The 19,793-nt window shown below is 33.8% G+C and overlaps 2 protein-coding genes across 3 annotated transcripts; one reads left to right on the plus strand and one right to left on the minus strand.

Annotated features, from left to right (window-relative positions):
- Positions 1 to 11,371: 11,371 nt before the first annotated feature.
- On the plus strand, positions 11,372 to 15,596 carry LOC132604623 (receptor-like protein 9DC3). The gene is made up of 2 exons (XM_060318213.1): positions 11,372 to 15,114; positions 15,362 to 15,596. Exon 1 carries the CDS (start codon positions 11,416 to 11,418, stop codon positions 15,088 to 15,090), a length of 3,675 nt encoding a protein of 1,224 aa, XP_060174196.1. The 5' UTR covers positions 11,372 to 11,415; the 3' UTR covers positions 15,091 to 15,114; positions 15,362 to 15,596.
- A 419-nt stretch (positions 15,597 to 16,015) lies between these two features.
- LOC132604624 (uncharacterized) lies at positions 16,016 to 19,061 on the minus strand. 2 transcript variants are annotated; one of them, XM_060318215.1, is made up of 2 exons: positions 18,510 to 19,060; positions 16,016 to 16,298 (listed from the first exon to the last, which is right to left on the minus strand). In XM_060318215.1, the coding sequence occupies exon 1, from the start codon at positions 18,994 to 18,996 to the stop codon at positions 18,514 to 18,516; it is 483 nt and encodes a 160-aa protein (XP_060174198.1). In that variant the 5' UTR covers positions 18,997 to 19,060; the 3' UTR covers positions 16,016 to 16,298; positions 18,510 to 18,513. The 2 variants fall into 2 exon arrangements, with proteins under 2 accessions (XP_060174198.1, XP_060174199.1); XM_060318216.1 differs by lacking the exon at positions 16,016 to 16,298 and adding an exon at positions 17,840 to 18,119 and having other exon boundaries at positions 18,510 to 19,061.
- Positions 19,062 to 19,793: the final 732 nt, after the last annotated feature.

Consider the following 19,793-nt stretch of genomic DNA (forward strand, 5'->3'; position numbering starts at 1 on the left):
CCTCGCCAGATCATCATTCTCATCCACCTTTTCTTGCTCCTTCCCGTTTACAACAAGTTTGTAAATCCAATCCAAATTATCGGGCCAACTAATTTCTCTGAGCTTATCAAGTAAACTTCCTTGTCGTATGCGGCGTTTTTTGAAGGTTCAGTCAATTTCACAACTTCTTCGTCTTCTCATTCTGATTTAGGCTTGGAATCCTCATGATTAGCATTCATTTCCCTGTCCACAGTCATTTGTTAACGATAACCTTAGTGGACAGAAAGATTGTAGGAGTATAAGCGATCAATCTAATATTAAGTGAAGAGCCACACTACAATGATAAAATTTTCATCTTTTGCAAATTGTAACTTAACAAAACAGAAAAAAGAATTGTCATTTGAGGTCTGATTTTTTCCCCCCTTTCTTTGGACAGACATGTTTAGATCATTGGTTTGTGATACTCGCAGGACAACATCCTATCTCCTCCTAACTTATTGTCAGTTGGAAACAAATACTACTAAGTATAACTTGCAAAACATCACAACCCAATACACAAAAACTTGTACTTTTACCACTGAAAAACAAAGGGAAAAGAGGTTATTATCTAGGAAGCAATTCATAATAAGAAAAGTCACAAGCTTTATGTTGTAGGAGATGACAAAAACATCACAACCCCAATTATATTATTTGAATTTTACCAAATAATTGGAAAAAGAGTTTATCGCAAGGGAAGAAAATTCTAACTTCTACAACATCAAACCCCCATAATATCTTTTTATACAATGGTAGCAGTGGCGGATTCAGGATTTTAACTCAGGGGATTCGGAAAAAACATCTAAAGCTAAATATAATAAATAATGTTGTCCCTAGGAATCGAACCTAAGACACTAAAGACAATTTTGAATACCTTGGATCATTTGATCTAACCTTATGCATTTGTTCAGGATATTCAAAAGTTAATATATGTACATAGACACAGAAAATCTACCCTATATATACAATGTAAGTTTTGCCTAGGGTGAACACCCTCCCCACCCTCTAAATCCGCCCCTGGATGGTGGTGTCCGGGCCAACTTGTGCACCCCTCGATTATTTTCCCCAACAAAGCTTGGTGGATGGGAAGAAATCAAGTATCTTTTGCCTCCAATCACCGGGCTACATCCTTAGGTGCAACATCAAGGCTTATCAATTGGGAAGCAAATACTAACTCGTACAAGTCACAAAATTTATACAATAGGAGAAGACAAAACACATCAAACGCAAAATATAATTTTTTTTAACCTTTAAAAAGAATGGGTAGAAGAGCTTATTAGTTGAAAAGCTAATAGTAGTACAAATATTTTAATTTATACATGCACTTTCTTTTTTTAATTTTTCCGGAAAAATGATAACTTTGAATATTTAGAATAATTTAATTTTAAACTTCTCATTTTAAGCTAGACAAAATTACTTATAATCATGCAAATATTTATTATTTATTTAAAGCCAGAATTCTCAATCCAATGTTACTAAAAAAACGAATCATATAGTCATCGAATAACTTTTCTATTCCGTAATTTTTCTTTGTTACATTATCATCGCTTTATTAAAATTGCAACTGTCAACTTGAATCCCAATGGGCCCTTCGGAGACATCTGATTAATTAAAAAAAAAAACTTGAATCCCAATGTAGAATTTTTTTTAAATATCAAATATGACATTATATACTCTTATATAAAACTAGTTTCTTGGCACGTGCGTTGCATGTGTATGCCGAGTGATCTAATATATGTTAACAAATAGTGGAGGGACGAAAGTGCTAAAGATCAAGGCTGAATATATACACATACATACATACATAAGAGAAAATACATACATAAGAGACTATATATTGAAATATCAATTAAACTAAATTTTCAAAATATATGTATTCAAGGTTAAAGCAATTGAGTTTTATATTATTTTTGGGGCTGTTGGCGAGTCTCTTTGTATGTGTTGTCCGGAAAGAGGAGGACTCAATGATTATTCGTTCGCCAGAACCAGAAGTTAAAAGTTTGGTAGATAGCTAGGGATCCCGTAAAAACTTCTTCCGAGGAAAGGGCTAGACCGGGTCATTTCTCAAGAACAATAGCTAAAGGGCCTAAGGTGCAATATATTTAACCTAGGTATATAGACTCCCAAAGTGAAAGAAAAAGCTACATTTCAACTTCGATGATAAATCTGTAGACTTGTATATCTCTCACCCACAAAGTGAACTTGTAAGTGCAATCTGCAAATATGAAAAAAAAAAACCACTTTAAAAGTTACTTAGCTTCACGTGCACGAATTTAAGAAACAGAGAAGAAGCTTGAACTAACACAAGTAAGCTCTATATACGGTCACACAACTTCTATTTATTCAATTTCACTTGATATAATTCATATAATTGTCTTCAACAGTTTTACAGATGAATATTACTCATCCGTCAAAGTAGTTCGCTGACAATTAGAGGTTGCAACATCTATATCATGTATTTTAATTTCTACAATTAAAAAGCAGATAATACAAAAAGATACACTAAAAGAAAGTTCATAAAATAAAAAAATAAAAAGACAGATTACATCAAAATTAAAGGTGAAAGAAGAAGAAGATATATTTGTTTCAGTGCCCAACAATAATGGCTAAAAGTTCATCATATCACTTGGATGGATCAAACTGCAAATGGATGAAGCCAGCATGTCATCACAAGACTTTTTTCCTATGTATGGATCTCCACCTGTGCTCAATTTACTCATTTTCTCCTTATTCTTTCACCATTTTTTCCCTTTAGTTGCTGCCTTCTTTGTTGTCCCCTCATTTGTATTTGTAGCTTTTGTTTTTCATTTCCGATGTTAGTATCCATCTTTATAAGATGGTTGTTAAATAGCAGTAGGAAGCAACTGTTCAGATTCATATTTTAATTCTTAATCTGATTCATAAATAACAGTTGAGAATGACTATTCAAATTCAAATTCATTAACAGGAGGTTCAAATATTTATTGGATTGTAAAGGAATAATATGAAGATTCATGAATTTACTCTAGCTAGTAATTATGATTAATACAAAGAATACTAACTGCATTAGACATTATATGTGATATATTCAAGAGACTTTATGGTGGCTGATTCATTGTACAATGCTAAAAAGAAAAAATGTATATTTACACTATTGTACAAAATTATTATAGGAGTAATGATTGGTTGAAGGCTAAAAAAGTTGTTTAATATTTTATGGGCATTTCGGTAATCCAACTTTCAACTTGGGGGGCTTCCCACTTTTAGAATAGTATGATGATGATTTTGGCTCCGCCACCAAACATATGAACGGAAGTTCATCTATTTTACTGATTTTCGATCTCTCACCAAAATTAGTAGTATATATAATGAACATTATTATAATTTACTGATTTTTGAACGCTTATGCTTTTACCAGTTTCATAAGAATCATACTTCCATCCTTTCCACAAAAAGACTTGTGTATTGACTTAAAATGTCTCATTCATTTGGAACCTTCCTTTATTTCTTCTTTTTCTCCACTAAAATTGCTACATTGGATATAGAAATAGGAAGCAACCAGTTGCCTAAAAGTCACGGCGATCGAATTAGGGAATACAATTTGTTGAATAATGACTAAAATAAAAGTGGAAATGTTTGTGCTCTATAGCCGAAAAATTCACTCAATTTTCTATAAAGACATTGCCCGTATGCTAATTGGAGAAATACAAACGAGTACCTTCATGACCGACAAAGCATATATGCACTTCAAGACTAGTATTCCTACCTTGTTATAGCTTTCATTTGACATTTTCATGGAAAGACTGAGGTATTTGCTTAAAATATCTCATTTATTTTGAATTGTCCTTCTCTTTCTCTGCTTATAGATGTAGACTGAGGAAGTGACAAGTTGCCCCAAATCCACGGCAATCAAAGTAGAGAATATTTTCTGCAATAAAAAAAGTGTGTCACACTAGCTTTTATGCGGTGTTTACATCAAGCTATGTGAATTCACCATGATTAAGTGATAAATCAATGTGATATTAACACATACTAAGTAACCGTGCTTTAATGAGAAAAGTGTAACGAAGAGAAATCTGACATGGATTCATTGTGTAAACATTCGGATGCGATTGGGTTTTGTTCCTATCAAAGTAAAAGTATTACCTTGTTATCACATTCATTTGATATTTCCACTGGAAGACCTGAAATATCCCGTTCATTTCGAACCGTCCCTTTATTTCTTCATTTATTCCACTAAAGATGCTACATTAGATGGAGAAATAAGACGTAACAAGTTGCGCCAAATCTACATCAATCAAAGTAGAGAATACTTTCGACAAGCACACAAACAAATGTGTTCACTTATACGCGATATTTACATCAAATTATACTAATTCATCATGATTAAGTTTTAAATTAATGAAGTAGTACCACATATTAAGTAACCACGAGCATATAAAAAAGACATATGCCAAGAATTCATTGGCTTGGTGTAAACATTGGATGCGAATGCGAGTGAACTTTTTCTATCAAAGTAGAAGTATTACCTTGTTATCACTTTCATTTGACATTTTTGCGGAAAGACTTATGTATTGACTTAGAAATATCTCATTGATATGGAACTGTCCATTTATTTCTTCTCTAAGTTGCCCCATATCCACAGCTATCAGAGCATTCTGTTCAACAATGACTTGAAAGGGTATGTTCCTTTGTAGCTTTCATTTGAAGTTTCCAAGGAAACTTGTGCATTGACTTGTGCATTTGAAGTTTGTGTTAATATTTTGATCTCAATATTTCTTTTGTGATTAAATATAACTTTCTTAATTACTGTAGCAATTGCAACAACTCTATAGCTTGAATTATCCGAAGTGAGAAACTAAAGTATTATACCATTTTTTAAACTGTTGGGCACATTATATGTTAATGTAGACAACTTAATTGTATCCAGTAATGCAAATCCAATCAAGTATGAATTTCACAATTAGCTGACGAAAATAGTACTTATAGCATAATTTTTGCATGGACTCTTCATAATTTCAGTACCAGCTTTTGAACTCTTTCTTCAAACATGGGCTATATGCACAGACTCTTCATATTTTATTTGTGTTCCAATAAAATAAAATTTACCCTTTTTAATTTCTTCTTTGGGGAGAATCACAAAAAAAGAGAGCTATTTTTTTTTCTAGTTTAAAACAGTGGAAGAAGACTTGAATGGAAAACTAACTACACTTGAAAACAATTAGAGTAAAGAATACGTCTAGTTAATGGGTAGTTATAACATCACAAATGAAAATTCAAAGAGAAAGGAATTTACGTGTCGTAACTTTCATCTGAAATTTCCACAACAAGACTCGTACAAGGACTTTCAAAGCAATAATGTATGCATGTACACCAAGACATAGCCACTTGGATAGGTCCTTGTCTGAATTAAATGCTACCTTGTTGGATAGCTTTCTATTGATTTTTGAAGGTTTGAGTTGAATCTAACAAGTGAAAATTGTTGAGTTTTGCATTACAAGACTAGATATCAAAGCTGGAGTCATTTTGAAGCAAAAATGTGTTGCTGAAAACAAGTTATAATGATCGTGGATTTTTGGCTAAATCCTAACGATCACCATAACTTCTTGTTATGGCAAGTCTTGTGACCTAGATCCCTATGATCACCATAACTTGTCGTATAGGCAGTCTTGCCTAATACTACTAAATAAGAAATCTCGTGAACCCGTCAGAATTTTGCATCTGTTTCTGGTGAAATGATTATTTTCACACCATATTTTTTTTAATAAGGCTAAATTTTAGACATTGGTATCGGAAGATCCTATTTGTGAATATCACCCCATGCTGACGCCAATGGACATTGTTGTATCTTCTTTGATGTGGTTGGCTCTTAAATGGTCTCGTTAATTAAAAGTATTTTTAGTATTTCACCAGTTAGCAACAAGTTGAGGAAATCATGTTTTGATTATTTTGTTTTTGAAAATGTATAGATGTGTTTGGACAAGAAAAACAGAAGCAAAATTGAAAAAAATATATTTTCTTAGACGAAACAAAACCAATTGGCATTTCCCTGGGAAGATTGAAGACTTGAGCATTGACTTGAGAAACTTGGAATTGATTGATACGAAGAAAGTTCAAAATCTATGTTCCTAAAATTGAAGAAGCATTATAAGAAGATAATTCTTTCCTTAATAATTTCTCCACATTGATCGCCCTCTTTTAAATAGCAGTACAGTGGTGTTCGGGCTACCTTGTGCGAAATTTGATTACTCCAATGAATACTTGTTATCTTTCACCAGCAAATGTATTTTGGATAACACAGTGAAAAAATCACATAACATTTTTGTCTCTGATGAGATTTAGACAACTTATTAACCATTAAACCACACTCTCTCAGGACCCGCAGGTCTCGGAAGATGCAGTAGTCTATGAATAATTTGTGTTCCAATAAAATAAACTGAGATTATCAACTATTAATAAAGAAAATTACCTTTTTTTTTCTTCTTTGGAGAGTATCAGAAAAAAGAGAGGTATTTTTATAGTTTAAAACAATGGAAGAAGACTTGAATGGAAAACTAACTACACTCCAAAACAATTAGAGTAAAGAATACGTTCCATTTTTTTGTTTGTTTGTTTTCCACCCGGTGCTCAGTATTCACATTGAAGCCCGACTAAATTCGGATTCGCACCGCGTAGGGCTCATTCGGGGAAAGCGCTCCCTACCAAGCATTTTTCCATACCCTGGATAAGGGAGGAGCAACCTCATCCACTTCACCGCATCCTTTGGTGTACAGTTAATACGTTCAGTTAATGAGTAGTAACACCACAATGAAAGTTCAAAGAGAAAGAGATTTATGTGTTATAGCTTTCATCTGAAATGTTGGTGTAAGAGATTTTATCATTAGGTCCCAAAGGATATGTTGCTATAATTTTATCCTTCTATGCAAGTCGATCATTAGAGGTGGATGCAACCCAAAAGCACCGATTGAATTCCTAATTTTCAGACATGGAATATATATATATATATATATATATATATATATATATATATATATATATATATATATATATATATATATATATACACACACACACACATAGGTGAAAAAATCATTAATGTGTCAACAAGTATTAAAATTTGGACCCGCAAATTCATAATACAATATGTTTAGTGCTAAAAAATTAATGTTTGAACTCATGAAGTTTAAATCTTGGACGCATCTCTAATTGTGACGAGTTGCCGTTCGAAAATATATCTTCAATACCTATTAAGGTAATCATCAGTTCATCTTCCATTATCGATAACTTTCCCATTTTTTTTTTTCAAAAATCACTTTGAGAAACTTTTAAGTCCATGTTCATTTTGTGTATTTGATTTAGTTATGTTTGTGCACAAATATTTTTCTCCCAGGATCTTTTAATTATGCGCGCGCGTAAATGTTTTCACTTTTACTTATTCACTTTAGCATATCAAGGAAAGGTAACCTTTTTTTTTCTTCTCTTGTTTTATCCTTAACACTAGTTAGTTTGTCTGAGCTTCACGCGGTCAGACAAATCTTTTTATAAATTTAATTTGACATACAGAGATAAGAACTTATATTATGTAAAAGTAGAGCGTGTGCGCGCGCGCATAAGAAAGTTACATGAGTCAATAGTAAGTTATAGACATCTTGGGCAACACAACTCCAAGATAAAATCTGATGTTGACATCTTTCCTCTTTGTACACTTGTGAGGAAGGTATAAACCTGACACATATAATATATTAGATCCACCAATAACCTTTTTTACATTGCACTTTAGTTCACTATGTAAAGACAAATCTAAGTAATCTGAAATTGCAAATGCTCTTCTGATTTTGTAGACTTTAGTACTCCAACCTCCTGTTAAATTCCTTAAAATCAGTTGCTTGCCTTCTTGCTCCTACAGTAAGCAAGGTAAAAGGAGGATCAATATATACTTCAAACAATTTAATAGGCATAAAAACAAATTTAAAGAAAATGAAGAAACAAAGGCCTTGACCATGACACTTTATATCTAATTATTCGATTTAATTACATAACAAAAACTAAGCGTCATGCATGTATATGAGTAGAACCAGAGAATATAACAAACTAATTACACCTAATAATATTCTCAATATAAAGATAATTAGTTATTAAGCAATTATAGGGAGAGAAAAAGATCAAGCAGTAAGTGAAGAAGTAATAAATTAGAATTTGAAGAAACAAACAACTAAAAAAATTTAAACATATACTAAAAGATACTCCACTGCATAGGAAAATGATGGAAAATAAAGTTGTACTTAAAAATCACTTCTTTTATGGCCAAGCCTACAAGTCGTAATAACAATTTGTGTACTGTTCTAACCCTTGCATGTACTATCGAGTGTGTATTTTCATCAAACCGTGATTTTTATCTCAAACTTTATATTCTCCAAATGAAAATGCCCATATCTTTCAATCAGCATTTATATTTTTCATAATTATACCAAACATAACAAAATGTGAAATCTAGATAATAGAAACTAAGCAAACACCTCAGAAAGGCCTTTCTACATTAATTTTTAATAAGAAATAAATGGCAATCGGTTGACTTTTTTATGAGGGTGGCATGGAATACTAACTCAATTCGAAAGAGGTCTAAAACAAAGGGTAGGAAAAGATAAAAAAGAACACACATCTGGACTAACACGTCACGAACGCTTCTCTAAATTAACTTTGAATTAAAAATTAACTTGCCAATCTTTCTTTGTTTTAGAGACAGAGCATATAAAAGGAAATTTCATGATTAAATCATTTGGGCTTCTGCAATTAAGTAAACGGTGCAATATTCTTTTCTCTCATAATGATGCGTTGCCTTTTACCAAAGCGGTGTGTTTCCCGAAATAATGTCCTTTCTGGCAAAGACTTTTCTTTCCTTTCTGGCAAAGACTTTTCTTTGTGTTTATGTAATAAGTTAAACAAACAAAAAATGAAAAATATTAGGAAAAAGGAGAAAAAAGATAAATGGGCTTCCTAGCTTTAGAGAGTGCTACGTCAGCGGGCCTATGTCCTGCAATTATATATATAGATTTTGTCTAAGTTAAAATGAGAAGTTTAAAATTAAATTATTCTAAATATTCAAAGATATCATTTATCCTGACAAATTAAAAAAAGAAAGTGCATGTATAGATTTGGTAAGATACGTAATGACTTTATGGGTAATTAAAATCAGGGGTTTTACCTAAATTTAATGCTTTAAATTTACCAAGTAATACTTGAACAATATTAAAGAAAATTAATAATGTGTGGCCTGGCTTGTTCGAGCATAATATATATAGATCATATTGCTTTATTAAAATTGCAACGTGGACATCTTGTTTTTCAATGTAATATTACTAAAAGAACGAATCATATAGTCATCGAATAATTTTTCTATTCCGTATTTTTCATTGTTACATTATCATCCCTTTAGGAAAATTGCAACTGTCAACTTGAATCCGAATGTATAAAATTTTCAAATATCAGATATGACATTATATACTCTTACATAAAATTCTGGCTCCACCACCGAACATATGAATGAAAGTTTATACTATTTTACTGATTATCGATCTCTCACCAAAATTAATACTATATATAATGATAATTTACTGATTTTTGAACGCTCATGCTTTACAAGTTTCATAAGAATCATACTTCCATTCTTTCCACAAAAAGACTTGTATATTGACTTAAAATGTCTCATTCATTTGGAACTTTCCCTTTTTTTTTCCCAACTAAAATTGCTACATTGGATGTAGAAATAGGAAGCAACAAGTTGCCTAAAATTCTCGACGATCAAAGTAGGGAATACGATTTGTTGAATAATGACTAAAATAAAAGTGGAAATGTTTGTCCTGTATAGCCAAAAAGTCACTCAATTTTCTATAAAGTCATATTGCCCGTATGCTAATTGGTGAAATATAGACGAGTACCTTCATGACCGACAAAGCATATATGCACTTCAAGACTAGTATTCCTACCACGTTGTAGCTTTCATTTGACATTTCCATGGAAAGACTGAGGTATTTGCTTAAAATATCTCATTTATTTTGAACTATCCTTCTCTTTCTCTGTCAATAGATGTAGACTGAGGAAGTAAAAAGTTGCCCCAAATGCACGACAATCAAAGTAGAGAATATTTTCTGCAATAAAAAAAGTGTCACACTTTTATGCGGTATTTACATCAAGCTATATGAATTCACCATGATTAAGTGATAAATCAATGTGATATTAACACATATTAAGTAACCGTGCTTTAATGAGAAAAGTGTAACGAAGAGACATCTGACATGAATTCATCATGTAAACATTCAGATGCGAGTGGTTTTTTTTCCTATCAAAGTAAAAGTATTACCTTGTTATCACATTCATTTGATATTTCCACTGGAAGAGCTGAAACATCTCATTCATTTCGAACCGTCCCTTTATTTCTTCGTTTATTCCACTAAAAATGCTACATTAGATGTAGAAATAGGATGTAACAAGTTGCCCCAAATCCACGGCGATCAAAGTAGAGAATATTTTCTATAGTCACACAAAAAATATTGTGTTCACTTATACACGATATTTACATCAAATTATATAAATTCATCATGATTAAGTTATAAATTAATGTGATAGTAACACATATTAAGTAACCACACTTAAGTGAGAAATCGTATAAAAAAGACATGCCAAGAATTCATTAGTTTGGTGTGAACATTGGATACGAATGCGAGTGAAATTTTTCTATTAAAGTAGAAGTATTACCTTGTTATCACTTTCATTTGACATTTCCACTGAAACACTTGTGTATTGACTTAGAAATATCTCATTGACATGGATTTGTCTTTTTATTTCTTCTCTAAGTTGCCCCATATCCACGGCTATCAAAGCATTATGTTCAACAATGATTTGAAAGGGTTTGTCCATTTGTAGCTTTCATTTGAAGTTTCTAAGGAGACTTGTGCATTGACTTGAGCCAAACATTGGATTAACAATTTTACTCTTATGACGCAGTTAACAAGATTCATGTATTGCTTTTGTTCATAACGTGTTTTTAATTATAGATAACTTATTGAATTCATATCATTGAGAATATATATTAACACTATACTGACTGGTACTTTTGATAATAAGATGATTCAAGTTTTCTTTGGCTTAAATTTTGTAAAATATTTCAGACAGAAAATTAAAGATGACAATTTCTTGATGAAGTCATCAATGACAACACCAAGAGTTAAAATCAAACTTGTGTTGCTTTATTTTCTTCATTTCATACATGCCACCAAATGTACATGTACCTATTCTTATTTAGGAGATGTGAAAAACCTAGGCTATATGGACATTCATATATATATATATATATATATATATATATTTTACAACACTTTGTTCTTTCTCTATTACCAACTTTTTATACTAATCTTTCTTGCAAAAATGGGCTATGAATACCTCCTATTTGTACTAGCATCTTTCTTTCTCTGTCAACTTGCTTTTTCTTCATCCGTAACTCATCTGTGCTCCAAAGATGAAAGCATTTCCCTTCTAAAATTCAAGAATACGCTTACTGTATGCGAATTTGGTACAGAATTTCCCTTTTGTTATTGTCAGCAATCTTCTCCAAAAACAAGGTCTTGGAACATGAGCAGAGATTGCTGCTCATGGGATGGTGTTGTATGCGATGATTTTATTGGCCATGTCATTGAACTTGACCTTGGTTGCAGCCAGCTTCAAGGGAAGATTGATTCGAATAGCAGCCTATTCCAGCTCTCTCATCTCCGAATGCTCACCCTTTCTCTGAATAGCTTCTCTAATTCTCACATCTCACCCGAATTTGGTAAGTTTTCGAGCTTGACCCATCTTGATCTTTCCTGGTCAAATTTCTCAGGTCAAATTCCTTCTGAATTCTCTCATCTTTCCAAGTTGCAGTCTCTTTATTTAGGAGGCAATGATATGCTATTTGGACCTCACAATTTTAAATTGCTCCTTCAAAATTTGACTCAGTTAAGAGAGCTTGATCTTACTAATGTAAACATCTCTTCCACCATTCCTCCAAATTTTTCTTCCCATTTAACAACTCTGTGGCTGGGAAGTACGGGATTGTATGGGATAATACCTGAGAGTATTTTTCATCTGCCCAACCTGGAAACACTTGCCTTATGGGGCAATCATCAGCTCAGTGGTGATTTTCCAAAGACCAAATGGAACAGCAGTGCATCTCTCAAGGTTTTAGATCTCAACCGAGTTAATTTTTCTGGTAATTTCCTGCCTGAATCTCTTGGCTATTTAACTGTATTGCGGTACTTGATACTTGATTCTTGCAATTTGTCGGGGCCGATTCCGAGATCTCTTTGGAATCTCACGCGTCTAGAGTATATGTCCCTTGGAGATAACCAACTTGAGGGACCAATTCCTCTGTTTACAACTGGGCTGCGTAATCTAAAGTCACTTTCGCTATTATCTAACTCCCTAAATGGAGCAATACCATCCTGGGTATTCTCCCTCCCATCACTTACTGAATTAAGCTTGAGGAATAACCACTTTTCTAGTCAGCTTGAGGATTTCAACTCCAATACATTAGAATCGATTTCCTTAGAGGACAACCAGTTGCAAGGTCCTCTTCCCAGGTCACTTCAGAACCTTGTGAATCTAACAACACTTGGTCTTTCATATAACAATTTTAGTGGCAATGTAGATGTTAGCTTCTTTTCAAACCTCAAACAACTTAGAAAGCTGGATCTTTCATATAATAGTATTTCTCTGACCAATGAGAATAAAGTCAAGTCTACCTTACCCAAATATCTTGAGTCCTTATTTTTGTCCGCTTGTGAAGTAAAAGAACTGGATTTTTTGAGATCAACAGAGGAGCTTTCTAACTTGGATCTTTCAAATAATAAAATTAAAGGAAGGATTCCTGATTGGGCATGGTCTAATTGGATGCATATGGAATATCTTAATCTATCCCACAACATGTTGACAAGTATTGACCATATTTCATCACTTTCTAAACTACATACTATTGATTTAGGGTCCAATTCTATTGAAGGGTCGCTACCTATTCTGTCGCCCTCCGTAAACTTATTCTTCATATCAAATAATAGTCTCAGTGGGGAGATCCCTTCTTCTTTCTGCAATTTGACATCATTAATAGTTCTGGATTTGGCAAGAAACAAGTTGAAGGGAACAATTCCACGATGTCTGGGTAACATGAGTGACTACTTCGAGGTTTTGGATATGCAATACAATAGTCTTTCTGGGTATCTCCGAACAACTTTTAGCTCCAGAAGTCAACTCAAAAGCTTCAACTTGCATGGCAATAAGATAGAGGGAAAAATCCCAAGATCCTTGTCCAATTGCAAACAGTTGGAAGTTCTTGATTTAGGGAACAATCACCTCAATGATACATTCCCTATGTGGTTGGGGACTCTTCCAAAGCTACAAGTTTTAAGCTTAAGATCTAATAAATTGCATGGACCCATCAAAGCTTCGAGGATTAATAACTTGTTTCCTCAGCTTCGGATGTTAGATCTCTCTTGCAATGCATTTACAGCAGAGTTGCCAACAAGACTTTTTCAAAATCTGAAAGGCATGAGGAGAATTGATCAAACAGTGAACTCACCACGTGATCAAGCAAAAACAGGTTACCAAGACTCGGTGACTGTTGTAACGAAGGGGCTGGAGCTTGAAGTTGTGAGAATCTTATCTTTGTACAGCACTATGGATCTCTCAAACAACAAATTTGAAGGACATATTCCTAGTGTTCTGGGAGAACTCATTTCGCTTCGGGTGTTGAATCTGTCTCACAATGGATTGGAGGGTCATATCCCGCCATCACTAGGAGAGTTATCTGTAGTGGGATCATTAGCCCTTTCATTCAACAATATTTCAGGAGAGATCCCTTCTTCTGTTTGCAATTTGAAATCATTAAAAGTTCTAGATTTAGCAAGAAACAATTTGAAGGGTACAATTCCACAATGTTTGGGTAACATGAGTGACTACCTGGAGGTTTTGGATATGCAATACAATAGTCTTTCTGGGTATCTCCGAACAGCTTTTAACTCCAGAAGTCAACTCAAAAGTTTCAACTTGCATGGCAATAAGGTAGAGGGAAAAATCCCAAGATCCTTGTCCAATTGCAAACAGTTGGAAGTTCTTGATTTAGGGAACAATCACCTCAATGATACATTCCCTATGTGGTTGGGGACTCTTCCAAAGCTACAAATTTTAAGCTTGAGATCTAATAAATTGCATGGACCCATCAGAACTTTGAGGATTAATAACTTGTTTTCTCAGCTTCGGATGTTAGATCTCTGTTGCAATGCATTTACAGCAGAGTTGCCAACAAGACTTTTTCAAAATCTGAAAGGCATGAGGAGAATTGATCAAACAATGAACTCACCACGTGATCAAGCACAAACAGGTTACCAAGACTCGGTGACTGTTGTAACGAAGGGGCTGGAGCTTGAAGTTGTGAGAATTTTGTCTTTGTACAGCACTATGGATCTCTCAAACAACAAATTTGAAGGACATATTCCTAGTGTTCTGGGAGAACTCATTTCGCTTCGGGTGTTGAATCTGTCTCACAATGGATTGGAGGGTCATATCCCGCCATCACTAGGAGAGTTATCTGTAGTGGAATCATTAGACCTTTCATTCAACAAGATTTCAGGAGAGATACCGCAACGACTAGCTTCTCTTACATATCTTGAGTTTTTAAATCTGTCCAGCAATCATCTTGCAGGGTGCATCCCGAAAGGACCTCAATTTGCTACATTTGAGAACAATTCATATGAAGGTAATGCTGGATTACGTGGATTCCCAGTTTCGGAAGATTGTGGAAGTAGCTGGATACCAGATTCAAACAACACAACCTTTGTGCCGGATGAAGAAAGTGATTCGTCATTTCTGAGTGAGCTCAGTTGGAAAGTGGTTCTTACGGGATATGGTTGTGGACTATTTATTGGGTGCATCATAGCATATTTCATGCTTTCTTCCCAAAATCCAAATTGGCTTTCTGGGATTGCTGGAGATTTAGAATACAGAATCATTACGAGAAGGCGAAAGAAGCAGCGAAGCCAAAGACACTACAGACGGAGGAATAATGGTTTCTAGACAAAGTTCCCAGAGGCACAAGATGTAAGTTCAATACTCTCGGGTATATATTCAAATTAAGCTCTATACTGATTCTTTTTCCGTTTATCGTAAGTGCAAAATTGTATCTTAACGGAAATGTTGAGAGAACTGAATGATTTCTTGAAAAGTAAATGACCAATCTAGCTTAGAAAATTGTGTTTCCCTTACTTCATTTCTTTGTAATGTGTGAGAATATTCGGGCAACTCTTTATGTATCTAGCTTCTCTTTTTTTTTTAATGATAATTGCAGGCAATAACTTGGGAGAAGGGAATGGACAAAGAGTTAAAATACCGAGAATTGGAAGACTCTGTAGTAAAACTGGATGAAGCACAAACTTGAAAATGTTATGTAAAATCTTGAAAATGTAACTGTTACGCATTCTTGGAATATAATTTATAAGATCTCCTCTAATACATATGTACACAACCTTGTTTGGAAGATATGCTAGCAAAATATATTGGTAATAGTTAGCAAACTACTACAACAACAATATACCCAGTGTAATCCCACAACACTACTAAAAATAGAGGTTTTTCCCACCGCGAATTAGTGAAAAATTTGTGCTATAAATATGATTTTCCCACTTCATTCCTACCGAACCAGCTCACCGAAAAACCAGTGGAAAAAGGCATGATGAGAAACAGGTTCCCATTGAAACGGTGGGGAACTTTCTTATTTTTTTGAGTAAAGATACTACTATTATTTTTTCTTTTCCTACTGAACATTTTTCGGTAGAAAACTAGTGATTTTTTAGTTTGCATAACTCTCAAGGTAGAGGGGATGTTTCCGATTGACCTTGGCTCAAATTAAAGCACACAAAAGCAGTCCGAAAAAAGAAATAGCAGAAGCAAAAAAGTTAATAGTAAACAAATTATGCTAGAAAAACTAATTTAACAGTGAATATCAAAGAAAGAATCTGTTATTTATTTACTATTTGCAGATTTTATATTGGAAAGAGGAAAGAAAGAAATAGTCAGCCAAGAAGAATAGACACCAAAGATAGATGTCCCTTAAGGAAGAATTTCCTCTGGTGTAGATAACATGAATTATACATTCCGACTACTATGAACATGAAAACTTAGAATAGTACATAGACTCCACATGCGTGAAGAGTTACTTTCCTGAAGCCAAGTCAACATTTCATTCTTCATAAGAAGTATAACAGCACCTTAGAGCTCCGTTTGTCCTGCAAAATGATCAAATGGATCAGCAACCTCATTTTACATAATCAAAGAATACATTTTGTTCTGAATGAACAAGCAATCAGAGAAAGTGCTCTAGACCATCAAACATTTCTGCTTTATTTACTCAGACGGGAAAAGGATGGCAAGAAAAAGCAATGACAATATTTTTTTATGATCGAGAAATCTGTATGGGGCCAACCCTGAGGACCAACCGCACATGTTACTAAATAACTCTGGTGAGAGAGCCAAAGCTCTTAGACACTTAAGTATATCAAATTCAAAAGATGAAGTGGGCACCATGCTTACAGTTGTACTTCATTACCAGTGCAAATGAATGCTTCCATTTTTACTGTATCAGGGATTCTATACACCACTCAAATCCAACAATGACGGGGTGCAGAAGCAATGATTAATAGATACAAGACATATAACACTTATTTTGTGAGGACCAACTTGGACCATCTAGTGAATTAACAATACTAACATAAATCACAATATTTCAGATCTGCGATCTACGTTTTGTAACTCAAAGTTCTAAGTAAGAACTAGCAAGTAGATCTTTGCTCTTTCTGGACTTGTATTCATTTGTCTCCAAGCATTTTTCTCTTTTCGTTATTATCTACAAATATTTTCAATTTGGCCTGAGACTTAGGTTATTGGAGATGTTTTCTTAGAAGTTCTTTATGAGCTGTGCTTGTATTACGATGGTGTTTCTGACAGCTTGTGCCATTTGGCTAATGTAGCCTACAACTACAAGTACTAGTGTTGGATGAACTTGCTCACCAAGGATAAGGCAAATGGATTTATACTGATAATTGTGTCTGGAATCCAAAACTAAGATCCTCAAGTTTTTCTCCCAAACCTTAACCAATTATAATACACACACAAATATGTACCCTTCCTTAAAACAATGGATCTGCCTCTTAGTACTATTAGAATCGACATTATGCCTAAAGATTAGTACATCACCTCATATTGAAGCAAGGTGAGATACTTGGCAACCCTCATTCTTACCTCATTCTTATGAGTGAGAATTGTCTCAGATTCCTTTTCATCAACATTAATCCCTGTTATAGGTACTGACATGGATAACTTCTTTGCTTGGATTCTAGAGACATCTGTAACCTCTCATTAACCCAATTTTCTTTTCGCAGTAAACAAGATGATATTTGACAACGGAGAAATCCCAATGGGCCGGCTGGTGCATGGTTTCAAACACGGCGAATGATGGGCCAGTTCCTCTACCCTTCTTCCCTTAAAGGCTTTGTTTGCGGCGGAGTTTGAGCTCGTGACGTGTGTCTAAACCACACATCATGTTTTGCACTCTTGCTACTAGGTAAAAACCCTTGGGCCCAATCTTTGAACTATATATAACATGGCTGTGTGAGTTCAATGGAAAAGGAGTTGTCTTTGGGAAAGACAACTCCTTTTCAGTAGCACCTGCTGTCTTATGCTCTTCTACCTGAACAATATATATTTATATATAATTGAAGAATTTACACACACAATGCATAACTTAAAATACTAGATTGCACCCACGAAATAGAGAAATAACCAATCTGAAAACATCAATGGACCCAAATTACTAGGAGTATTAGATATACAACACAACATTATACATATATAAAAAGAGGTGTATCAAATTGACAACATTATACAGGCTTATAAAGATTGGAACTTCAGCTTATACTGAAGCAAGGAGGTATTTCTAGCACCATTTGAATAGCCTCAAATTCCTTAGGCATCATCTCAGACAATAACCGAACGTGGAACTCTGTCATACTGACTCATCATCAACATTAATATCTCTTACAGATAGATACCTACAAGAAAAGCTTATATACTTGTAATCCAAGGCATCATGAACCTCTAGACAACACAGTATCTTTCTGATTTCACTTTCACAGTAAGCAAGATAATCTTTGAACGGCATATAATAACATGAGTGTACATGTGATTTCAAGGATAAAGGATTTATCTTTGGGAGAAAGACAATTCCTTTTTCAGCAGCACACACTTGTTTCAGCTCAGAACATATAAACAATATATGAAGAATTTTGCAATATATACAAACCATTGACTCAAAACTACTGCATAGGAAACTAAATACATACCAATATTATAACAACATCAATGAACCCAAACTACAAGTATTATTGGATTGAGGACATTATTATAAATAGTACTACCACTTATAAAGATTAGAACTTGACCTCATCATATTGAAGCAAGGGTAGAATCTTGGCACCCTTTATTCTTACAAGTGGGAATATCCTCAAATTCATTAGCTGGCAACTTCTCAGACAAAAACCCAACATGGAACTCAATCATATGAGACTCTTCATCAACACTAATCCCTGTTACAGATACCCATACAAACACCTTCTTAGCTTGTATTCCAGACACATCAGAGACTTTCCCATAACTCATTTTCCCTTTGATATCCTTTTCATAGTAAACAAGTTGATCTTTGAACTGTACGTAACAAGGGCGTGTTAGTTGGACAGTAAAAGAGTTGTCTTTAGGGGAAATAGTGTAGGATTTTACATTGTTTGGGAGAAGACCTTTTGGAAGGTTGTAAAGAGGAAGGAGATCATGGACATCAACTTTATTTGGATGGCTAGGATTAAAGGATAGACAAAGGGAGAAGAATATGCAAAGAGAGAAGAACAAGAGCTTTGACTTTGGAGAGCAGGCCATTGATAAGGCTGAGAGAGAGAATGAATGAATGATTGATGAGGCAGATGAAGAGAAATATACTAGGCCAAATAAGAGGTTTGAGTGTCATTTTCTTATAACATTATAAAAAGAGTATAATAATATTTCTTGACTTAACTATGAATTTAAGTTGATAATAATACACTGAATAAAAAAAAAAACCGAAATTATGTTAACAACTTAGGGGTCGTTTGGTTAGCGGACTCTATTATCCCGAGATTATAATCCTGAGATTATAATTCTTGGACTAATTTATCCCATTTGTGGGGGGATAAAATAATCTCAAGGTTGACGATATAAATTTATTATGGTCAACCAAACAATCCCAAATTTAATCTTAGATATCCCATCTTATCTCGTGTACGAAACGACCCCATAGCATTTATTAGGTAGGTAGAAGTTGATTTTTTTTTAATGTTTTTATATGTTTTCATGACGTACTAAGTTGGTGTATTTTGTTACGTAATTATATAATATACCAGCAGACGCATCAAATTAGAATTAATCACTTTATTCTACTTTAAATAAATTGAAAACAACTAAACATTAATTAGAAAAATTGAATTATTATAAACTGATTTAAGTGGTAATTGATAAAATCAATTTTATCTATTTCGCAAAGCGATATAAATATGACATTATATATTCTTAAAAGTCTGTTAAATAAATAGAAAAGCAATAGCAGCACAGATAAGCAACCACATAACTGTACTAAAACAAATTAATCTTTTTAACGATAAAGCATAAGATAGACTAACCATCACCACCTTGAGAATGAA

Source organism: Lycium barbarum, chromosome 7, assembly GCF_019175385.1.
Source record: "Lycium barbarum isolate Lr01 chromosome 7, ASM1917538v2, whole genome shotgun sequence".
Taxonomy (NCBI): domain Eukaryota; kingdom Viridiplantae; phylum Streptophyta; class Magnoliopsida; order Solanales; family Solanaceae; genus Lycium; species Lycium barbarum.

What these genes read in the sequence shown, in the direction of transcription:
- LOC132604623 (XM_060318213.1), top strand. Translation starts at nt 11,416, where the DNA reads ATGGGCTATGAATACCTCCTATTTGTACTAGCATCTTTCTTTCTCTGT.
- LOC132604624 (XM_060318215.1), bottom strand. Translation starts at nt 18,996, where the DNA reads ATGGCCTGCTCTCCAAAGTCAAAGCTCTTGTTCTTCTCTCTTTGCATA.